The following is a 17,050-nucleotide window of genomic DNA, read 5'->3' on the forward strand; positions in this document are numbered from 1 at the left end:
CTGCCACCTATTGCCCTGAGACTCCTATCCCTTTCCAGAGAACGCGGGGCTTCGCCACTCCGTCCTGACACAAAGGCCTGGAGACTCGGGTCCAATAGAAAGAGAACAGGCCTCCTCTCCCTCTCTCCAAAAGGAGTCTGTTCTTCCCAGCTCCCCACACCCAAGTGTTCAAGAAAGTTAGTATTCGCTTCCCCAGCCTGGGCTTTCCAGTCCCCGAGTCGCTCGCTTTGCCTCTGCCAGAACACCTATGTCATGGGTAGGCAAACTAAGGCCCGGGGGCCGGATCCGGCCCAATCGCCTTCTAAATCCGGCCCGCAGACAGTCCAGGAATCAGCATGTTTTTACATTCGAATATTTCCTTTTATTTAAAATGCATCTCTGGGTTATTTGTGGGGAATAGGAATTCATTCATTATTATTTTTTTCAAAATATAGTCTGGCCCCCCACAAGGTCTGAGGGACAGTGGACCGGCCCCCTGCTGAGAAAGTTTGCTGACCCCGGCCCTATGTGATGCTACCTTTGTGAAGCCTCTGTTTAACCCTCCTGATTCTGCCCCAGCTGAAATGAAGCTGAAGCATATCCACTGTGCAAATGGGCTTGGAGGCAGGGAGCCATATTTCTGCATATCTATTATTCCGTGCCGTCAGGGTAGAGTACCCTGTGCAAGGATGGCACTGAGAAAACAATCAATAATCACTGCAACAAAGTCAACTGATTAACACCAAGAGAGCTAGCAGAAAACCTTAGATGGTATTTTTTTTAATTTTTAAACACTTTTGCTAGCTGATGTGGAAATGGATATTGCTGATAGATCCACCTGGCTAGTTCTTCATGAAATACGTAAAGCAAATTTTTGACCTATACTTTTGCACTATGTGCAAAAATCGGAACCCAGAGGAAAAAGGGCTCTACTGAATCATTCGTTCTCATATTATTATTCCACCACCATTCATCCTTAGATCTCATCAGGGCAGTTCAAAACATAAAAATACAAGACAAAAAACTCAAAATACGTAATAAAAACAAAAGCAAACCATTAACCCCACCTTCCCCCTAACCCCCATGCCAAGCACAGCTGTTTGTGGGTCCACATCCAGGTGGACATAATGTAAAAATAACCGTTTTATAAAATGTAATGTGGGAGATTACAAGGGGTCCAAAAAGAAATGGATGTACCGGGCTATATTAGAAGCAAAAAAAAACAACCCCTTTGTTTTGATGAATTTGAAGAGCCGCAAAAAGATTCCAGTCAGCATATGGGTTGATAATATGGACAGATTAGCTACATACAAACAAATTGCATGTCGATGCAAATTAAGAATGGATAAATATGAAGAAATCTGGAAGGAATATTTAAGCGATAAGGCGGATAGTGGTGGGAAGTAGGGGGAGGAGAGAGAGGTGGGGAAATATTGTTAAAAAGGTGTTGTCATAGGTATATCAGTGTATTCAAATCTGAATTGTCAAATTGTGATATTAGTGTTATTGTGGTTTTTGTTGTATGTGTCTTTTGCAGTCATTTGTATTGAAAAAGTGATTAAATTTTAAAAAAATGTACCAATCACTTTTCTACAGTGGTACCTCGCAAGACGAATGCCTCGCAAGACAAAAAACTCGCAAGACGAAAGGGTTTTTGGTTTTTTGAGTTGCTTCGCAAGACGATTTTCCCTATGGGCTTGCTTCGCAAGATGGAAACATCTTGCAAGTTTGTTTCCTTTTTCTTAACACCGTTAATACAGTTGCGACTTGACTTCGAGGAGCAACTCATAGCACGCGGTGTGGTAGCCTTTTTTGAGGTTTTTGAAGACTTTGGTGATTTTTGAAGCTTTTCCAAAACTTTCCCGACACCGTGCTTCGCAAGACGAAACAATCGCAAGACGACAAAACTCGCGGAACGAATTAATTTCGTCTTTAAAAAAAGAAGCAGCAATCTCTAATGGCAGCCATTTTGCACATAGCAAAATGACTTAAACTTCAGAAAGTCAGATTCAGTCAGCCCTGCTCATCCGGTCCAGCAGGCCTCCACATTTGGCTCACATTTGGTTTTCTCTAGGCCGTGCCCACCTGCCCGACACCTGACACCCAAAGCTGCAGGGGGCGCCAATCAGCAGCGCCTACGAAGCCCTGTGCCTTTGCAAGAGCTGGACCACCAACTGATAATCAGCCCTTGCCCGACAGCGGACCTTCATCAGCTGAGAGGGGCCAGCCCCTTTTGAAGTCATCACTCATCAATACAGTGGTACCTCGGGTTAAGAACTTACCGTATTTTTCGCTCTATAAGACGCACCAGACCATAAGACACGCCTACTTTTTGGAGGAGGAAAACAAGAAAAAAATAATATTCTGAATCTCAGAAACCATAACAGCAAGAGGGATTGCTGCGCAGTGATCCCTCTTGCTATTCTGGCTTCTGGAATAGCTGTGCAGCCTGCATTCGCTCCATAAGACGCACACGTTTCCCTACTTTTTGGGAGGGAAAAAGTGAGTCTTATAGAGCAAAAAATACGGTAATTCGTTCCGGAGATCCGTTCTTAACCTGAAACTGTTCTTAACCTGAAGCACCACTTTAGCTAATGGGGTCTCCTGCTGCCGCCGAGCAATTTCTGTTCTCATCCTGAAGCAAAGTTCTTAACCTGAAGCACTATTTCTGGGTTAGCAGAGTGTGTAACCTGAAACGTATGTAACCCGAGGTACCACTGTATCCTAATGACACCAAGGGACTGACACTTGGGCAGCTCCACCTACCTGTCAAAGCTGGTGCATGGGAGGTCAGGATTCTGCCCAGCGCCTGATCTGCTCTCCCTGAGGGAGGCAAAGCAGCCTAGCTGCCGTACGGGTTCCGGACCTTTATTATGACCTGCCACGGGAGCTTGCGGAAACACTTCCCATATGAATTTCCAGGACGTGATCTACCATGACATTCCCCGTCACTGGGCACAGGCCTTGCCAGGCAGCATCGCCACTCACCTCTCCGTCGGTTACTGCAGAGTAGTTGACTTGTGCGACAGTAACGGTGGTGGGCAATTCGGAGGCATCTGCCAAGGTCGCTACCGTAGCTCCTGTGCCAACCTGCAACACACAATGGTAGTCAGCGAGATGCCACCAAAGGTTGCCTTTCGAGTCAGCCTGCTTCTTAGGCTATGATCATACGCATCACACAGTCCAAGTTAAAGAAACAATACGTATCTCCCTGCTCATTCAGATTTCTAGCTTGGTCCCAAGCCCTGCAGCCGAGCTGTGGGTTTCAAAATTTATTTATATGGGAAAAAATAAAATATATTGGCACATTCTTTTCCATTCTGAAGGAAATCAGCCCTGAGTGCTCACTGGAAGAATAGATCCTGAAGCTGAGGCTCCAAGAGTTTGGCCACCTCAGGAGAAGAGAAGACTCCCTGGAAAAGACCCTGATGCTGGGAAAGATGGAGGGCACAAGGAGAAGGGGACGACAGAGGACGAGATAGTGGGACAGTGTTCTCAAAGCTACCAGCATGAGTTTGACCAAACTGCGGGAGGCAGTGGAAGACAGGAGGGCCTGGCATGCTCTGGTCGAGGGGGTCACGAAGAGTCGGACACGACTAAACGACAACAATATCGGCACAAAGGCTACACAATAGCTACAAGGCCTAGAGCCCAGAGAAATCTTTAGTCACACTGAAACCCACGAGACAGGTCAGTTGTGAGTAAATCAAGAAACCAATTAAACAAAGCAGGGGTGACAATTTTCTGGATTCAGGTTGGCTGCACATCACACCAAGCTAAACTATGACATAGCACAAACACACAAGTGCACTAGCTCCTGAGGAAGAGCGCAGCCCCTTTGTTCCTCCAAAAATGAATAATTTCCATCTCTTTGCACGCCAACCAAGTATTTTGGAGAATGACTCCTATTATTCAGGGCCAGAACTCAGCAGGCCTTGAGCTATTTGCCAGAGTTTGACCCTGGGGTGACATGACACAGAATATTGTTTGCACAGTACTAAGGAACTGTAAGAGAGCTAACAACAACAACAATTTATTTATATTCCGCTCATCTGGCTGGGTTTCCCCAGCCACTTTGGGCGGCTTCCAATAAAATATTAAAATACAATAGTCCATCAAACATTAAAAGCTTCCCTAAACAGGGCTGCCTTCAGATGTCTTCTAAAAGTCTGGTAGTAGTTTTTCTATTTGACATCTGGTGGGAGGGCGTTCCACAGGGCGGGTGCCACCACCGAGAAGGCCCTGTGCCTGGTTCCCTGTCACCTCACTTCTTGCAGGGAGGGAACCGCCAGAAGGCCCTCGGAGCTGGACCTCAGTGTCCGGGCTGAGTGATGGGGGTGGAGATGCTCCTTCAGGTATACTGGGCTGAGGCCGTTTAGGGCTTTAAAGGTCAGCACCAACACTTTGAACTGTGCTCAGAAACATACTGGGATGTGTGGTGTACTGGTTAGAATTGGACTAGGACCTAAGGTAGGGACGCGGGTGGCGCTGTGGGTAAAAGCCTCAGTGCCTAGGGCTTGCCGATCGAAAGGTCGGCGGTTCGAGTCCCCGCGGCGGGGTGCGCTCCCGTCGTTCGGTCCCAGCGCCTGCCAACCTAGCAGTTCGAAAGCACTCCCGGGTGCAAGTAGATAAATAGGGACCGCTTACTAGCGGGAAGGTAAACGGCGTTCCGTGTGCTGCGCTGGCTTGCCAGATGCAGCTTTGTCACGCTGGCCACGTGACCCGGAAGTGTCTTCGGACAGCGCTGGCCCCCGGCCTATAGAGTGAGATGGGCGCACAACCCTAGAGTCTGTCAAGACTGGCCCATACGGGCAGGGGTACCGTTACCTTTTTAGGACCTAAGGTAAAAGGTAAAGGACCCCTGGATAGTCAACACTGACTCTGGGGTTGCGGCGCTCATCTCGCTTTCAGGCCGAGGGAGCCATCGTTTGTCCACAGACAGCTTTGCGGGTCGTGTGGCCAGCAGGACTAAACCGCTTCTGGCACAATGGAACACCCTGACAGAAACCAGGGCACACAGAAATGCTGTTTACCTTCTCGCCACAGCACTACTTGCACTGGTGTGTTTTCGAACTGCAGGAGCTGGGACGGAGACCAGGACCTAAAAGACCAGGACCTAAGAGACCAAGGTCCAAACCCCCACTCAGCCGTGAAGCTCACGGGGTGATCCTGGGGACCAGTCACTGCCTCTCAGCCTAACCTACCTCACAGGATTGTTGTGGGGATTGAATGAGGAGAGAGAAAACCATGTACACCAACTTGAGATCCTTGGAGATAAAGTGGGATATCATCAACGCAGTGCAATAAAATAACAACAAGAATTGGCTCCTGTGCATCAGGGGCAGGTGTTTGGGGCCAGAATGCAAAGCTTCCAGGCCAAACTGAAGCCTGGGACCCTCTTTGTGCTGCTGCAATCCTCACCTGGATGAGAGAGACTGTGCCGTCGGGATTGCTGAAGGTCTGGACCACGGTTTGGGACGGGACCAGGTGTGCTATACTGTGTGTTGCTGTCGCAGGCTGTGTTTGCTGATCCTCAAAAGCGTAGAGCAGGTCCTCGCGGCCGTGCTGCTTGTAGCAGTTCTTCACAATGGTCCTCAGCGCCTGAGTCCAAGACACCTGCCAGATTAAAGAGGGAGAGAAGAGGCATATTCAGGGATACCATATCCCATTCAAAAAACAAATGCAAAACAGAAGCAAAACAAACAATGAAGTAACCAAGCTCTGAAATATCCCTTAAATTGAGTGATGGGATCTCTGGTAAACTTTACTCCATAAAGAGCTTTCAAAGCAGAAATATACTTCCAATGGGGGCAAGATAAAGAACACAAGACGGGCCGGCAGGATCAGGCCAGAGGCCTATCTAGCCCAGCGCCCTGTTCGCACTGCAGCCAACCAGGTGCCCCCACAGAAAAGCCTGCAAGCAGAACCTCAGCTCAGCAGCATCTGCCCCACCTGCGACCCCCAGCAAATGGTACTCAAAGGCATTGTCTCACGAAAAACCACTAGCGATGGGTCCCCAAATCACTGCAACTCCACTAGCTAACCTACAGTGTGGAAAGGGTGGCTCTAGCCCACATTAGCAATTGTGAAAATTGCTGAATTTTAACTGCATTAACTAAACCAGGACAAACGAATGGCTTTCTCCATTCTGGGATTAGAGTGGACAGACAGGCGCGTTCAGAAGGCCTTTTTCCTTCTTGTGCAGAACAGCCACAGACTGGAGGCAACTGGGACCACTGAACAGCCACAGACTGGAGGCAACTGGGAGCACCCTGTTTTGCTCTGGATGTGCCGGTCTGGGGTGGGGGACGCCTGGCCTGGGAGCCAAATACGCCCCACTCTGTGGTCCTCGTGACTCTCCCCAGGCCACGCCCCTTTCCCCAGCTACATCCCCTGCCAGCCCTCCCTCAAATTTTAGTTTTTTTACCTGGCTGTGATGTGTCCTCGAGCTCTCGCAATGCTCCTTGCTTCCCTGGATGGAGGACAGAAAGGGGTGTCCGAGTGCATGTGTTGAAACTAGCCTCCTTTACAAAGGTAACAATTTACATCAATTGCTCCGCCCACAGCTGACTCTGGCCCCACCCACCACTGGCTTGTGGCCCACGATGGAAAGTTGCCCAGAAGGGAGAGCTTGGGGCTTGGGTAGCCCAAGGGCTTTCTGCTCCCACATGACCTTGCTAAGAAATCAAGTAGGGACAGGGCCTTTTCCGGTTGTGGCCCCCAATAGTTGGAATGCTCTCCCAAGGCCAATTCACATGGTTCGATAAGTTCGTAGGTGTTGGACAAAGAATTTACCGTATTTTTCGCTCTATAGGATGCACTTTTCCCCTCCAAAAATTAAGGGGAAATGTGTGTGCGTCCTATAGAGCAAGTGCAGACTGCGCGGCTAAGCCCAAAGCCAGAACAGGGAGACAGAGCGCTGCACAGTGCTCCATCTCGCTGTTAAAGCTTGGGGTTAGCTGCGCAAAGCCTCCGCAGGACAGCAGGGTGCTTTCACCCCGCTGCCCTGCAGAGGCTACGAATGCTGTATGAAGGTGGGGGGAAGGCTGCAACGCTTCCCCCCACCGCCAGCCCCACAAGCTCGGGGGGCAGTGGGAAGGCGGTGAGCTGCCTCTGCGCTGCTCCCCGACCTGGTTTGGAGGCTGGCGGTGGGAGGAAACAGAGCTTCCCCCCACCGCCAGCCCCACAAACTCAGGGGGCAGCAGGAAGGCGGCGTGCCGCCTCTGCACTGCTCCCCGACCTGGTTTGGAGGCTGGCGGTGGGGGAAAGCAGCGCTTCCCCCCACCGCCAGCCCCACAAGATTGGGGAGGCAGCGGGAAGGCGGTGAGCTGCCTCTGCGCTGCTCCCCGACCTGGTTTGGAGGCTGGCGGTGGGGGAAAGCAGCGCTTCCCCCCACCGCCAGCCCCACAAGATTGGGGAGGCAGCGGGAAGGCGGCGTGTCACCTCTGCGCTGCTCCCCAACCTGGCCTTTGGGGCTGGCGGTGGGGGAAAGAGGCGCTCCCCCCCCCCGCCAGCCCCAAAGAGCAGGTCGAAAGGAACCCAAAGCCTGGGCTCCGGAGGCTTCGGGTGAACACACCTTGAACGCACAGAACGCACCTTGTTTTAGAGGGGGAGAACAAGAAAAAAATATAATTTTTTTCCCATTCTCCCCCTCCTATGGTCCGGTGCGTCCTATAGAGCGAAAAATACGGTATTTGCTTTCTTCTTATTATTATTAATCACATTAATTTTATCCGCTGCGTTGCGGTTTGCTTTTAAGTGCATTCTGAAATTGTCTTAAGATTATTATTGTTGCTTCCCATTGGATTGTGAGCTGTCTTGAACAGTTTGCTGAATTATAAAGGCACGATAAGACTTCTGTAAAACAGAGAAACGTTCTGCACTTTCCCACGGAGCGTAATCCGTGGCTGCTTTTATTTATTTCAGTTTTGCATCTCCAGAAGCAGGCTGGGATTCAGCTTCCAGATCTGAAAGGCTGGCTTAAGTAAGCGGGGAATACCAAGGCTTTTGCTGGAGGCTAAGGGAGAAACGTGCGGGATTCAGCGCACAGCGATGTGCTCTGATGGCTGCTGGTGTAACAGCTGCTAAAAAACCAGAGAGGTAAATTCCTGGAGGACAGGTCATTAACGGCTGGAAGCCAAGATGGCCAGGAATGTAACCAATTGTGTCCATAGTTCATATGCCTCTTGGGAACCAGATGCTGGCGACTGAGATCCAGGGAGGGCCTCTTCCCATAAATGCCACGCTTGCAAATTCCTGGGGTGCCTGGCTGGGTTCCACTGGGAACAGAGAGCTGAGCACCTTTGGCTGGAGCTGAGGTGGCCACCCTCTTGTGTTCTTACCTGATCTATAGGCTATTTTGGTCCCAAAGCACTTCACAGACTTCCCCAACAGAGATCTATAAGCTAAGCCTTTCCACTTGTCATACCAAGTCAGAGCCCTTTGCTGAAGCAAGAGGACTTTCATCAACACACACCCTCTGCTTCTGCTCCTCAGTCCGGACGTCGCTGCGGACGTTGGCCCACGGGATGTCTTCGGGCCACCAGACGGGCTTGCAGCTCTCCTTCCCCCAGCCCGGCTTGCCGCGGCCCGTCGAGTATTTCAGCATTTCGGGGATGAAGGCCCGCAGCTGTGCCTGTGCCATTAAAAAAATATATCAATCAATCAATCAATCAGCCAATCAGCATTCAGAAATCAACGTACCAGGATTTAAGAACATATTTATGTATGCGACAATGGTGGCAAGAATCTTAATTGCACAAGGATGGAAGAACGAAGAAATCCCGACACAGGAACTGTGGCAAGGGAAATTGATGGACTATGTGGAACTGGCAAAATTGACGCACAAACTACATGATAAGGACAACTGGGACTTTAAAGAAGAATGGGAACCTTTTACAAAGTACTTAACGAAACAACAAAATGAACTGGACTCCTTGGCAGGTTTTTAAAAAACAAACACAAATTTATTATTAGTAACATATAGACAGGTAATTTAAGGGTCTTTACAATTTTATAATATGCAGAGAGTAACAGGTGTTGAAAAACCAGAGAGAGGAGCTGAGGGATGTCCAGGTGGGGGTGGGAGGGTGGGTTTCTCTTGGGGAGGGAAAATTGGGGGTGTGGAGAGAAGATGATATGTTTTTGATAAATTGTTATGTTGAAATTCTTAATAAAAATTATTCAAAAAGGAAAAAAGGAGCAGCTTGGGACATTGCATACACAAAATTCTAAAATAATGGCTGGGTTCAGTCCACATGAGAACAGATCTGCAGGGGCAGTTTCCCCCAGTTTCAACTTGGGTCAGGGGCACGCTGACCAATTATCATCACATGCCCTGAATATTTGACCTGTATCACCAGCTTTTGCTTTGAAAATTCAGAGCCAGAGTAATTCAGAGCCACAGCAGAGGCCTTCCAAGAGATTTGGGATTTCATAGCCTGGTCCTAAAAAGAAAGCACATTTTTTTCCTAGGTATGACTGCAATGATCCGGAAAGATTGCAATTTTCGATACTGACTAGGGATGGGCGATATATCGATATATCATCCAAAACAGATGTCCAAGGAAATAAGGAACTATCCTACTTTTAAAAGACATCTGAAGGCAGCCCTGTTTAGGGAAGTTTTTAACCTTTAAAGCCCTATACGGCCTAGGAGCCTCGTACCTACGGGACTGCCTCTCCTGGTATGTCCCACGGAGGACCTTAAGGTCCTCAAATTAAAACATCTTGGAGATTCCGGGCCACGGGGAGGTTAGGCTGGCCTCAACCAGAGCCAGGGCCTTTTCAGCACTGGCCCCGACTTGGTGGAACGCTCTGTCACAAGAGACTAGGTCCCTACGGGACTTGACATCTCTCCCCAGGGCCTGCAAGACGGAGCTGTTCCACCAGGCCTTTGGCTAAGGTCTGACCTCTTTCTTTGGTAATCCTCACAGAACTCTAGCCCAATGGTTGCCATTAATTTGATTTTGAACTGATTTTGTAATGAATTGATTTTAGAATGCTGCATTATTTTACTATTGTTAGCTGCTCTGAGCCTGGCTTCGGCTGGGGAGGGCGGGATATAAATAAAATGTTATTTTTTATTATTTAATGTTTAATGCTGTACAGTGGTACCTCGGGTTACATATGCTTCAGGTTACATATGCTTCAGGTTACAGACTCCACTAACCCAGAAATAGTGCTTCAGGTTAAGAACTTTGCTTCAGGATGAGAACAGAAATCGTGCTCCGGCGGCCCGGCGGCAGCATGAGGCCCCGTTGGCTAAAGTGGTGCTTCAGGTTAAGAACAGTTTCAGGTTAAGTATGGACCTCCGGAACAAATAAAATACTTAACCCGAGGTACCACTGTATTGTGTTTTTAATATTCAATTGAGAGCAGCCCAGAGTGGCTGGGGAAACCCAGTCAGATGGGCGGGGTATTATTATTATTATTATTATTATTATTATTATTATTATTATTATTATTCACTTTGGCTTCTATTATTTCCTCACCGTCTATTTTAGGCTGCAAGCACCATGCAGAGAGCAGGGACCTTTCCTTGGCGATTGTGTGAAGCAGCTGGAGTATGGCATTGGGATGGCTCTCCCCGACTTCCCTACTATAGTTATTAGATAAAGCATGGGCTGTTTTCAGTGAGGTCTCTCTGTATGTTCTATGAATGGGCGCAGCAGCTATGCAAATGGCGCTGCAGCACCGTCTAGCAATTACGTATAAATATCCTAGGGATGAGACCGCAGCATATCTAAGCAACTGAAAGTGAACAGGATGGATGAGGGAGCATCCATCTGAAAGGAGGCATGCTTACACAAGGATGTGCCATGTAAACACCACCAGGCTTTATTAACGCTGTGGGCAAAAAAAACCCCAAAACAACAACAACATAGATTCAAATTATGCCAACCATTAAAATGTATGCAAACATGCTGGGTTTGAATGAACTTGCTTCATTTGCATGCTTCATTTTGAAGGTGATGCCTCGGTTTTGCAAACTTTTTGTCCTGTCCCCCCAAAAAGGCAAAAGCCACCACAAAGAAAACTAGAGCAAGGACCCAGCAGAAGGAAGAAGGACAAGCTAGATGCAGCGAGCAGATCAGGACCACAGCTCAAGACTATAATAGCTTCGCCACGGGGTCCAAGAACAGCAGCATGCGGCTTTGCAATAACTGCTTCTCGTTTCCAGATGGATTAATTAGCGGTCCTCGGGAGCCGAGAGTTTCGAGCCACTTGCAAGCGCTTGTTAAGGGCTCTGGAGCCACCGGGGAGACAATCAACGGGGAGCCCTGCATCTTGGCCTGCTCAGGCACGAGGACCTCTCTAATTGCCACCATAACAAGAGCGGAGATCATCACCTCACCATAGAATCCTAGAGCTGGAAGGGACCGTGCAATGCAGGAATCTATTGTCCCATGTGGGGCTTGAACCCATGACCCAACAGGCCCTTTTGCTTCCAAAAGCCTTACGTGGATGGGCCAATGCATGTCAGCCAAGTGCAACTCTGAAGGCCCAATGTCACCTCAAGCCTCAGTTTTAATTTAGGTGTTGCCCTGTGCAACATCCTATCACTGAAAGTGCTAAGAAGTGAACTGGGTGCTTCCGACTTAGAAGTCACGAGCTCTGCCAAAGTGCTCTTGAAAGCAAGCCTTCTGAGGAACGGTTGACGGAGTCGGGTATGTTTAGCCTGGAGAAGAGAACACTAAGAGGTGTATGACAGCCATCTTCAAATACCCTATTTTTTGCTCCATAAGACATACTTTTTTCCTCCTAAAAAGTAAGGGGAAATGTCTGGGCGTCTTATGGAGCGAATGTGTGGTCGATCGCTGGCTCTTGCCCAGGCCACCATTGTTGAATGTTCTGCAGGCAGAAGCCGTTTGTTTCCCCAGCGACATGGGACTGGCTGATTAGATTATCTGTCTGGAAATTGTAGAAATGGCTCCCTTTCCTTTTCTAAAGAAGCTGCAGAACTGTGAGTTGAACCCCATAAAAACAGGATTTTTTCCCTTTGCAAAGTAAGCTCAACAACTTTGAGCTGATCCTCAAAAAAAGGGGGCTTTCCCCCTTTGCAAAAGAAGCTGCACAACTTTGAGCTGATCCCCCCAAGAATGGGGCTTTCCCCCCTTCCTCCTCTAAAAACTAGGTGCGTCTTATGGTCGGGTGTGTCTTATGGTGCGAAAAATACGGTATCTGAAGGGCTGTCACAAGGAAGATGGTGCAAGCTGGTTTCCTGCTGTTCGCGGGGGGAGGACCCGAACCAATGGATTCAAATGACAAGAAAGGAGATTACGACTAAACATCGGGAAGAACTTTCTTATGGTAAGAGCTGTTCAACAATGGAACAGGCAATCTCAGAAGGTGGTGGATTCTCCTGCACTGGTGATTTTTAAGCAGAGGTTGGGAGAGGCATGTCTGGGATTCTTTAGTGATTTCTGCACTGCACGGAGTTGAATCAGATAATCTTTAGGTTCCCTTCCAATTCTTTGATTCTGTGATCCTTCACGGGCGTTCTGAGCAAGCCATGTGTCCGATGAGCTGCTCAGAGGAGCAAGGCAAACAGGTGCTCCCAGGCAGGTGGGCTGACAAAAATATTGCCTCTGGCTCTGGTTATTCTCCCACACTTTGTAGAAAAGGCAAAATCAATGGGAACACTTTATCTCGTACCGTTTAGCAGAGTCGCTGCAGCATCCCCCAGGAGAGAAAGAATTAAGTGTGTCTCGGAGGAGTTGTGTATGTGCAACAGAGAAGGCGAGATTTTGAGACTAGAGATTCTTCGCTGGAAAAATCAATAGGCCGGAGACAACCAAAGCTCCCCTGAATGGCTTTTTCCACCTTTTCTACTTGCCTACCTGGGTCATCTTGTCCACAGAGACCGGAATCCCGTCGATGGTGAGCGGCGGCAGCTCGGAGTTAACCTCTTGCGGCGCAGGTGCGTGTTCCAACAGAGCGGACTCCAGGTCTTCCAGGATCATGCTCTTGTACTTGCGCACCTGTGGGGAATCGGAAGGGCTCAGGTAAACAAGGCGAAGAGCAACAGGAGAGAAGACGGTGCTAAGTAACGGGGAAGGGGGGGTGCGGCCCCCTTCCTCGTGGCACTGCGCAGCAGAGCAAACAACGCCCCAGCTGCCAGGTGAAAATACCCACTGGCCCCAAAGCCCGCAGACCAGGAGGGCATTCGAGGGAGGTGATGATGAAACTCGGAGCAACACCAACGAGAGGAGCAGTGCGAGGATTTCCAGAGAAGTCTGGAGGAAGGGCAGGGCTGTCCCAAACAGCTGCTTGCGTGTCTATTCCGGATCCCTTTTGAACCAGCCCTTGCTGGAGGTCTACATCCCTTGAGAGTGAAGACCAGCAGATCATTCTCAGGCATCTTTGGGATCAACCCACAATTCATTCACTTCTTTAGTTCATCTTTTATCTTGCCGATGGTCCTTCTTCCCCTCTAAATAGGACTCTAGGGGCTGAGTCAGGAACGACGCAGACCAGTGGTTCCCAAATTTTTTGGCCCAACGCCCCCCTTGGTTCCATAAACTCACCCCCGGCACCCCCTTCCCTCTCCTATAAAAAGGAATTACAGTGGTACCTCGGGTTAAGTACTTAATTCGTTCCGGAGGTCCATTCTTAACCTGAAACTGTTCTTAACTTGAGGTACCACTTTAGCTAATGGGGCCTCCTGCTGCTGCTGTGCTGCTGGAGCATGATTTCTGTTCTCATCCTGAAGCAAAGTTCTTAACCCGAGTTAATATGTCTGGGTTAGCAGAGTCTGTAACCTGAAGCATCTGTAACCCGAGGTACCACTGTATTCAGAATAACGGTCTACATGGCCCACTTAGGAACATAATAGCACAATAAAAAATTTTTTGAAACCCTATTAATTGTGCTTTTATTCAAAACCCAATTAAAAGTATTTTGGTTTAATTAATTCAACAAAACTAAATTACCACATTTAGTAAGTACTTCACTGCTGGGTAAGTTCCAAATGTGATGGAGGGGTCTGATGAAGTGATACCAGTTTCCCAATGTCTTGTTTTGCTGCAAAGAATTTAGCAATTTCCAAAGATGGATTAGATACCAGCAGAAACGGACGTTGGTAACTGCCTGTTGGTTATGCCAAAGTCTGCTTCCATCTGATGACTGGCTCTGCCCCTGCTCTGCCTTTCTGTGGGCCTTGGTAATTTTCAGCTGTCTCAAGTGGGCAACTGACATGAGTTGCAGTTCCCAGGAGAGGTCTTGGACTCTCCTTCCTTGGAGGTTTCTAACAGAAGTTGGGTGGCCCTCTGTCATGGATGCTTTAGTTGAGATTCCTGCAATGCAGCAGGGGGTTGGACTAGATGACCCTCGGGGTCCCTTCCAACTCTACAGTTCTGTGAGCCACCATAATCCAACAAAAAAAGAACCACTGGGGTGTGTGTGGGAATACTAATTCCTCATTCAAAGCTAAACAACGGTATTACCACTAATCTCCTCACATTTTAAGTAACGTAATTAAGCAGAAATTAAGCGTCTCAGAACGATGTACAGTGGAACCTCGGGTTGTGAACGTGATCCGTGCGGGAGGCACGTTCGCAACCCGCAGCATTCGTAACCCACAGTGCCGCGCCTGCGCACGGTGCAATCTGGAGCTTCTGCGCATGCGCAAAGTGCGATTTATCGCTTTTGCACATGCGCCGAAACCCAGAAGTAACCCGTTCCAGTACTTCTGGGTTCGGCGCGTCCATAACCTGAAAATGCGCAACCCGCAGAGTTCGCAACCCGAGGTATGACTGTAGGTAAGTAAAATAAGTAAGAACCCCAGGAGCAAATCATGCGTGGGACTTCGAAGCCTTACCACGTTCTCTAGCGGTGCTGCACCAAACACTTTAAAAACTGGGTTGGGTTTGGAGGGCGAGATGCAGAGGACGATGGCCTGCTGTCCGACGCGGGTGGTGTATTCGTCCAGCGTGGCACGGAGCTTCCTGTTTCAGTGGGCCAAAAAGAAAAGAAGTTATTTCCCCTTAAAGACATTTCTCTACACATAAGGACATAGGAAGAGCATCATAGCAAGACACTGGAGAGACCTGTCAGGAGTAAGCATGGAGCAATGGTACCAAATAGTATGGGAAACAGCCCTACTAGAAAAATTAACCAATAAACTGAAACTGACACGGGGACAAACAGAAGAAGACGCCTATGGCTCCCCTTTATCACATACGTAGCCCAACAAGACAATGACAAGAATCCACCAACAGCATACAAATCGGTATGGCTAACCTGATCCAAAACACTCACCCACCCCACTCACACACGAAAACAAAGACCACCACAGCCAACCACAAATGAACAACCTCACCCTAGGCCAAAACCAACCTCTCTCACCACCAAAGGAACACAAGTGAACAGCAGAGAACCTGCACAAGCAACGCTGACACAAAACCCCACATATATTAAGTAAAATAGAAACATCGCCACCCGCCCCGCCCACCTCTTCCCCCCTTTTCTTCCTAATGTCTCAACAAATGAAACTGATTTGTAAAAATGTTACATGGGGGGGGGGGAGGAATAATATGAGAGAGAGACATTGCAAACACTTTTGTAAATCAAGAAAATCATTAATTAATTAATAAATAAATAAGAACATAGGAAGGGCCTGCAGCTGGACCAGGCCAATGTCCCATCTAGTCCAGCATCCTGTTCTGAGAGTGGCCAGCCAATGCCAGGGGGGAAACCCAAGAAAAAGAAGCCTCTCTCCTCTTGTGGTTTCCAGCAAATTCAGAAGCATTGCTGCGGAGGCAGAGAAGAGCCATTCTGGCTAGGAGCCATCCATAGCCCTCTCCTCCTCCGTGAATTTGTCTAATCCTATCTTAAAACCATCCAAATTGTTGGCAATCCCTGGCTCCTGTGGGAGGGAGTTCCACAGTTTAACCACGCATAAGAAAGCCAAACTCAACATTTGTCTTTTCCTAACAGTGTTTCTTGCCAACAAAGGTCCGTATAGGTAAAGCTCTGGTTTTCCCAGTAGTGATGTATGGAAGTGAGAGCTGGACCATAAAGAAGGCTGATTGCCGAAGAATTGATGCTTTTGAATTCTGGTGCTGGAGGAGACTCTTGAGAGTCCCATGGACTGCGAGAAGATCAAACCTCTCCATTCTGAAGGAAATCAGCCCCGAGTGCTCACTGGAAGGACAGATCCTGAAGCTGAGGCTCCAAGACTTTGGCCACCTCATGAGAAGAGAAGACTCCCTGGAAAAGACCCTGATGTTGGGAAAGATGGAGGGCACAAGGAGAAGGGGACGACAGAGGACGAGATGGTGGGACAGTGTTCTCGAAGCTACCAACATGAGTTTGACCAAACTGCGGGAGGCAGTGGAAGACAGGAGTCAACGTGGGAGCTCCCCTTAACAGCTAAACTGACTCATTTTGTCAGAACTAGAGATAAGGGACAACAAGCCAGACAAGTTTATGGCAAATTGGTCAGCTTCTGTTGAATATGGCGTGAAGAACTTGCTCTTTGTTGAAGTGGAGGGGAGCAACACCAATATGGGTTTACGAGGTTTTGAAAGGCAGCAACGAATAATGTAATTTATCTTACAAATTAAATGAAGGTTTTGCTTCAGTGGCAGGATTTGTGACCTATTTGGTTGCATGCAAATAGGTTGGGTCTCATCCAGCTAAATTCTCTTCGGGGTAGACCAATCCGTGTCAATGAACCTAAGTTAGCCAGGTCTGTCCATTCAGAATCGGTCCACTCTGAATAGGTCTAGCACAACCCAGTGATGGGAGTGGGTTTTTATGTATCATATTTTTCTGTAGATGAACATGATTAGTAATGATGATGATGATGATGATGATGATACTATCATCATCTGTATTGGTATCAGGCAGGCACTTTCACTGTACTCTTTCCAGCGCTGGCTAAAAAACATTTTTCTTTAGACAAGCCTACCCAGATATATAGAAAACTGATGTGTTTTTCGTTTATTGCTGTTTTAAATTTTTTGAATGTTTTGTTTTTACTATTCATCTTGTTGTTCAATTCTTTTTGCAAAGCACTTTGAGGTTTCTGTTTGATTTTATCTATGTAAACTTCATGAACCGAGCA

At 48.2% G+C, this 17,050-nt stretch overlaps 1 protein-coding gene across 6 annotated transcripts in view; it reads right to left on the reverse strand.

Moving 5' to 3' along the window:
• NRF1 (nuclear respiratory factor 1) overlaps positions 1-17,050 on the reverse strand; it is an 80,112-nt gene that overhangs the window by 33,742 nt on the left and 29,320 nt on the right. For 3 of the 6 annotated variants that reach the window (XM_077935374.1, XM_077935373.1, XM_077935375.1), the window contains exons 4-9: positions 14,801-14,927; positions 12,822-12,962; positions 8,408-8,614; positions 6,407-6,451; positions 5,401-5,595; positions 2,968-3,069 (exon numbers count right to left, since the gene is read on the reverse strand). In XM_077935374.1, the coding sequence (XP_077791500.1) occupies positions 2,968-3,069; positions 5,401-5,595; positions 6,407-6,451; positions 8,408-8,614; positions 12,822-12,962; positions 14,801-14,927 (817 nt within the window). The remainder of the gene's footprint in view (positions 1-2,967; positions 3,070-5,400; positions 5,596-6,406; positions 6,452-8,407; positions 8,615-12,821; positions 12,963-14,800; positions 14,928-17,050) is intronic. The other 3 variants (XM_077935377.1, XM_077935376.1, XM_077935378.1) reach the window with 3 other exon arrangements.

Source organism: Podarcis muralis, chromosome 10 (assembly GCF_964188315.1).
Source record: "Podarcis muralis chromosome 10, rPodMur119.hap1.1, whole genome shotgun sequence".
In the NCBI taxonomy this organism is placed as follows: Eukaryota; Metazoa; Chordata; class Lepidosauria; order Squamata; family Lacertidae; genus Podarcis; species Podarcis muralis.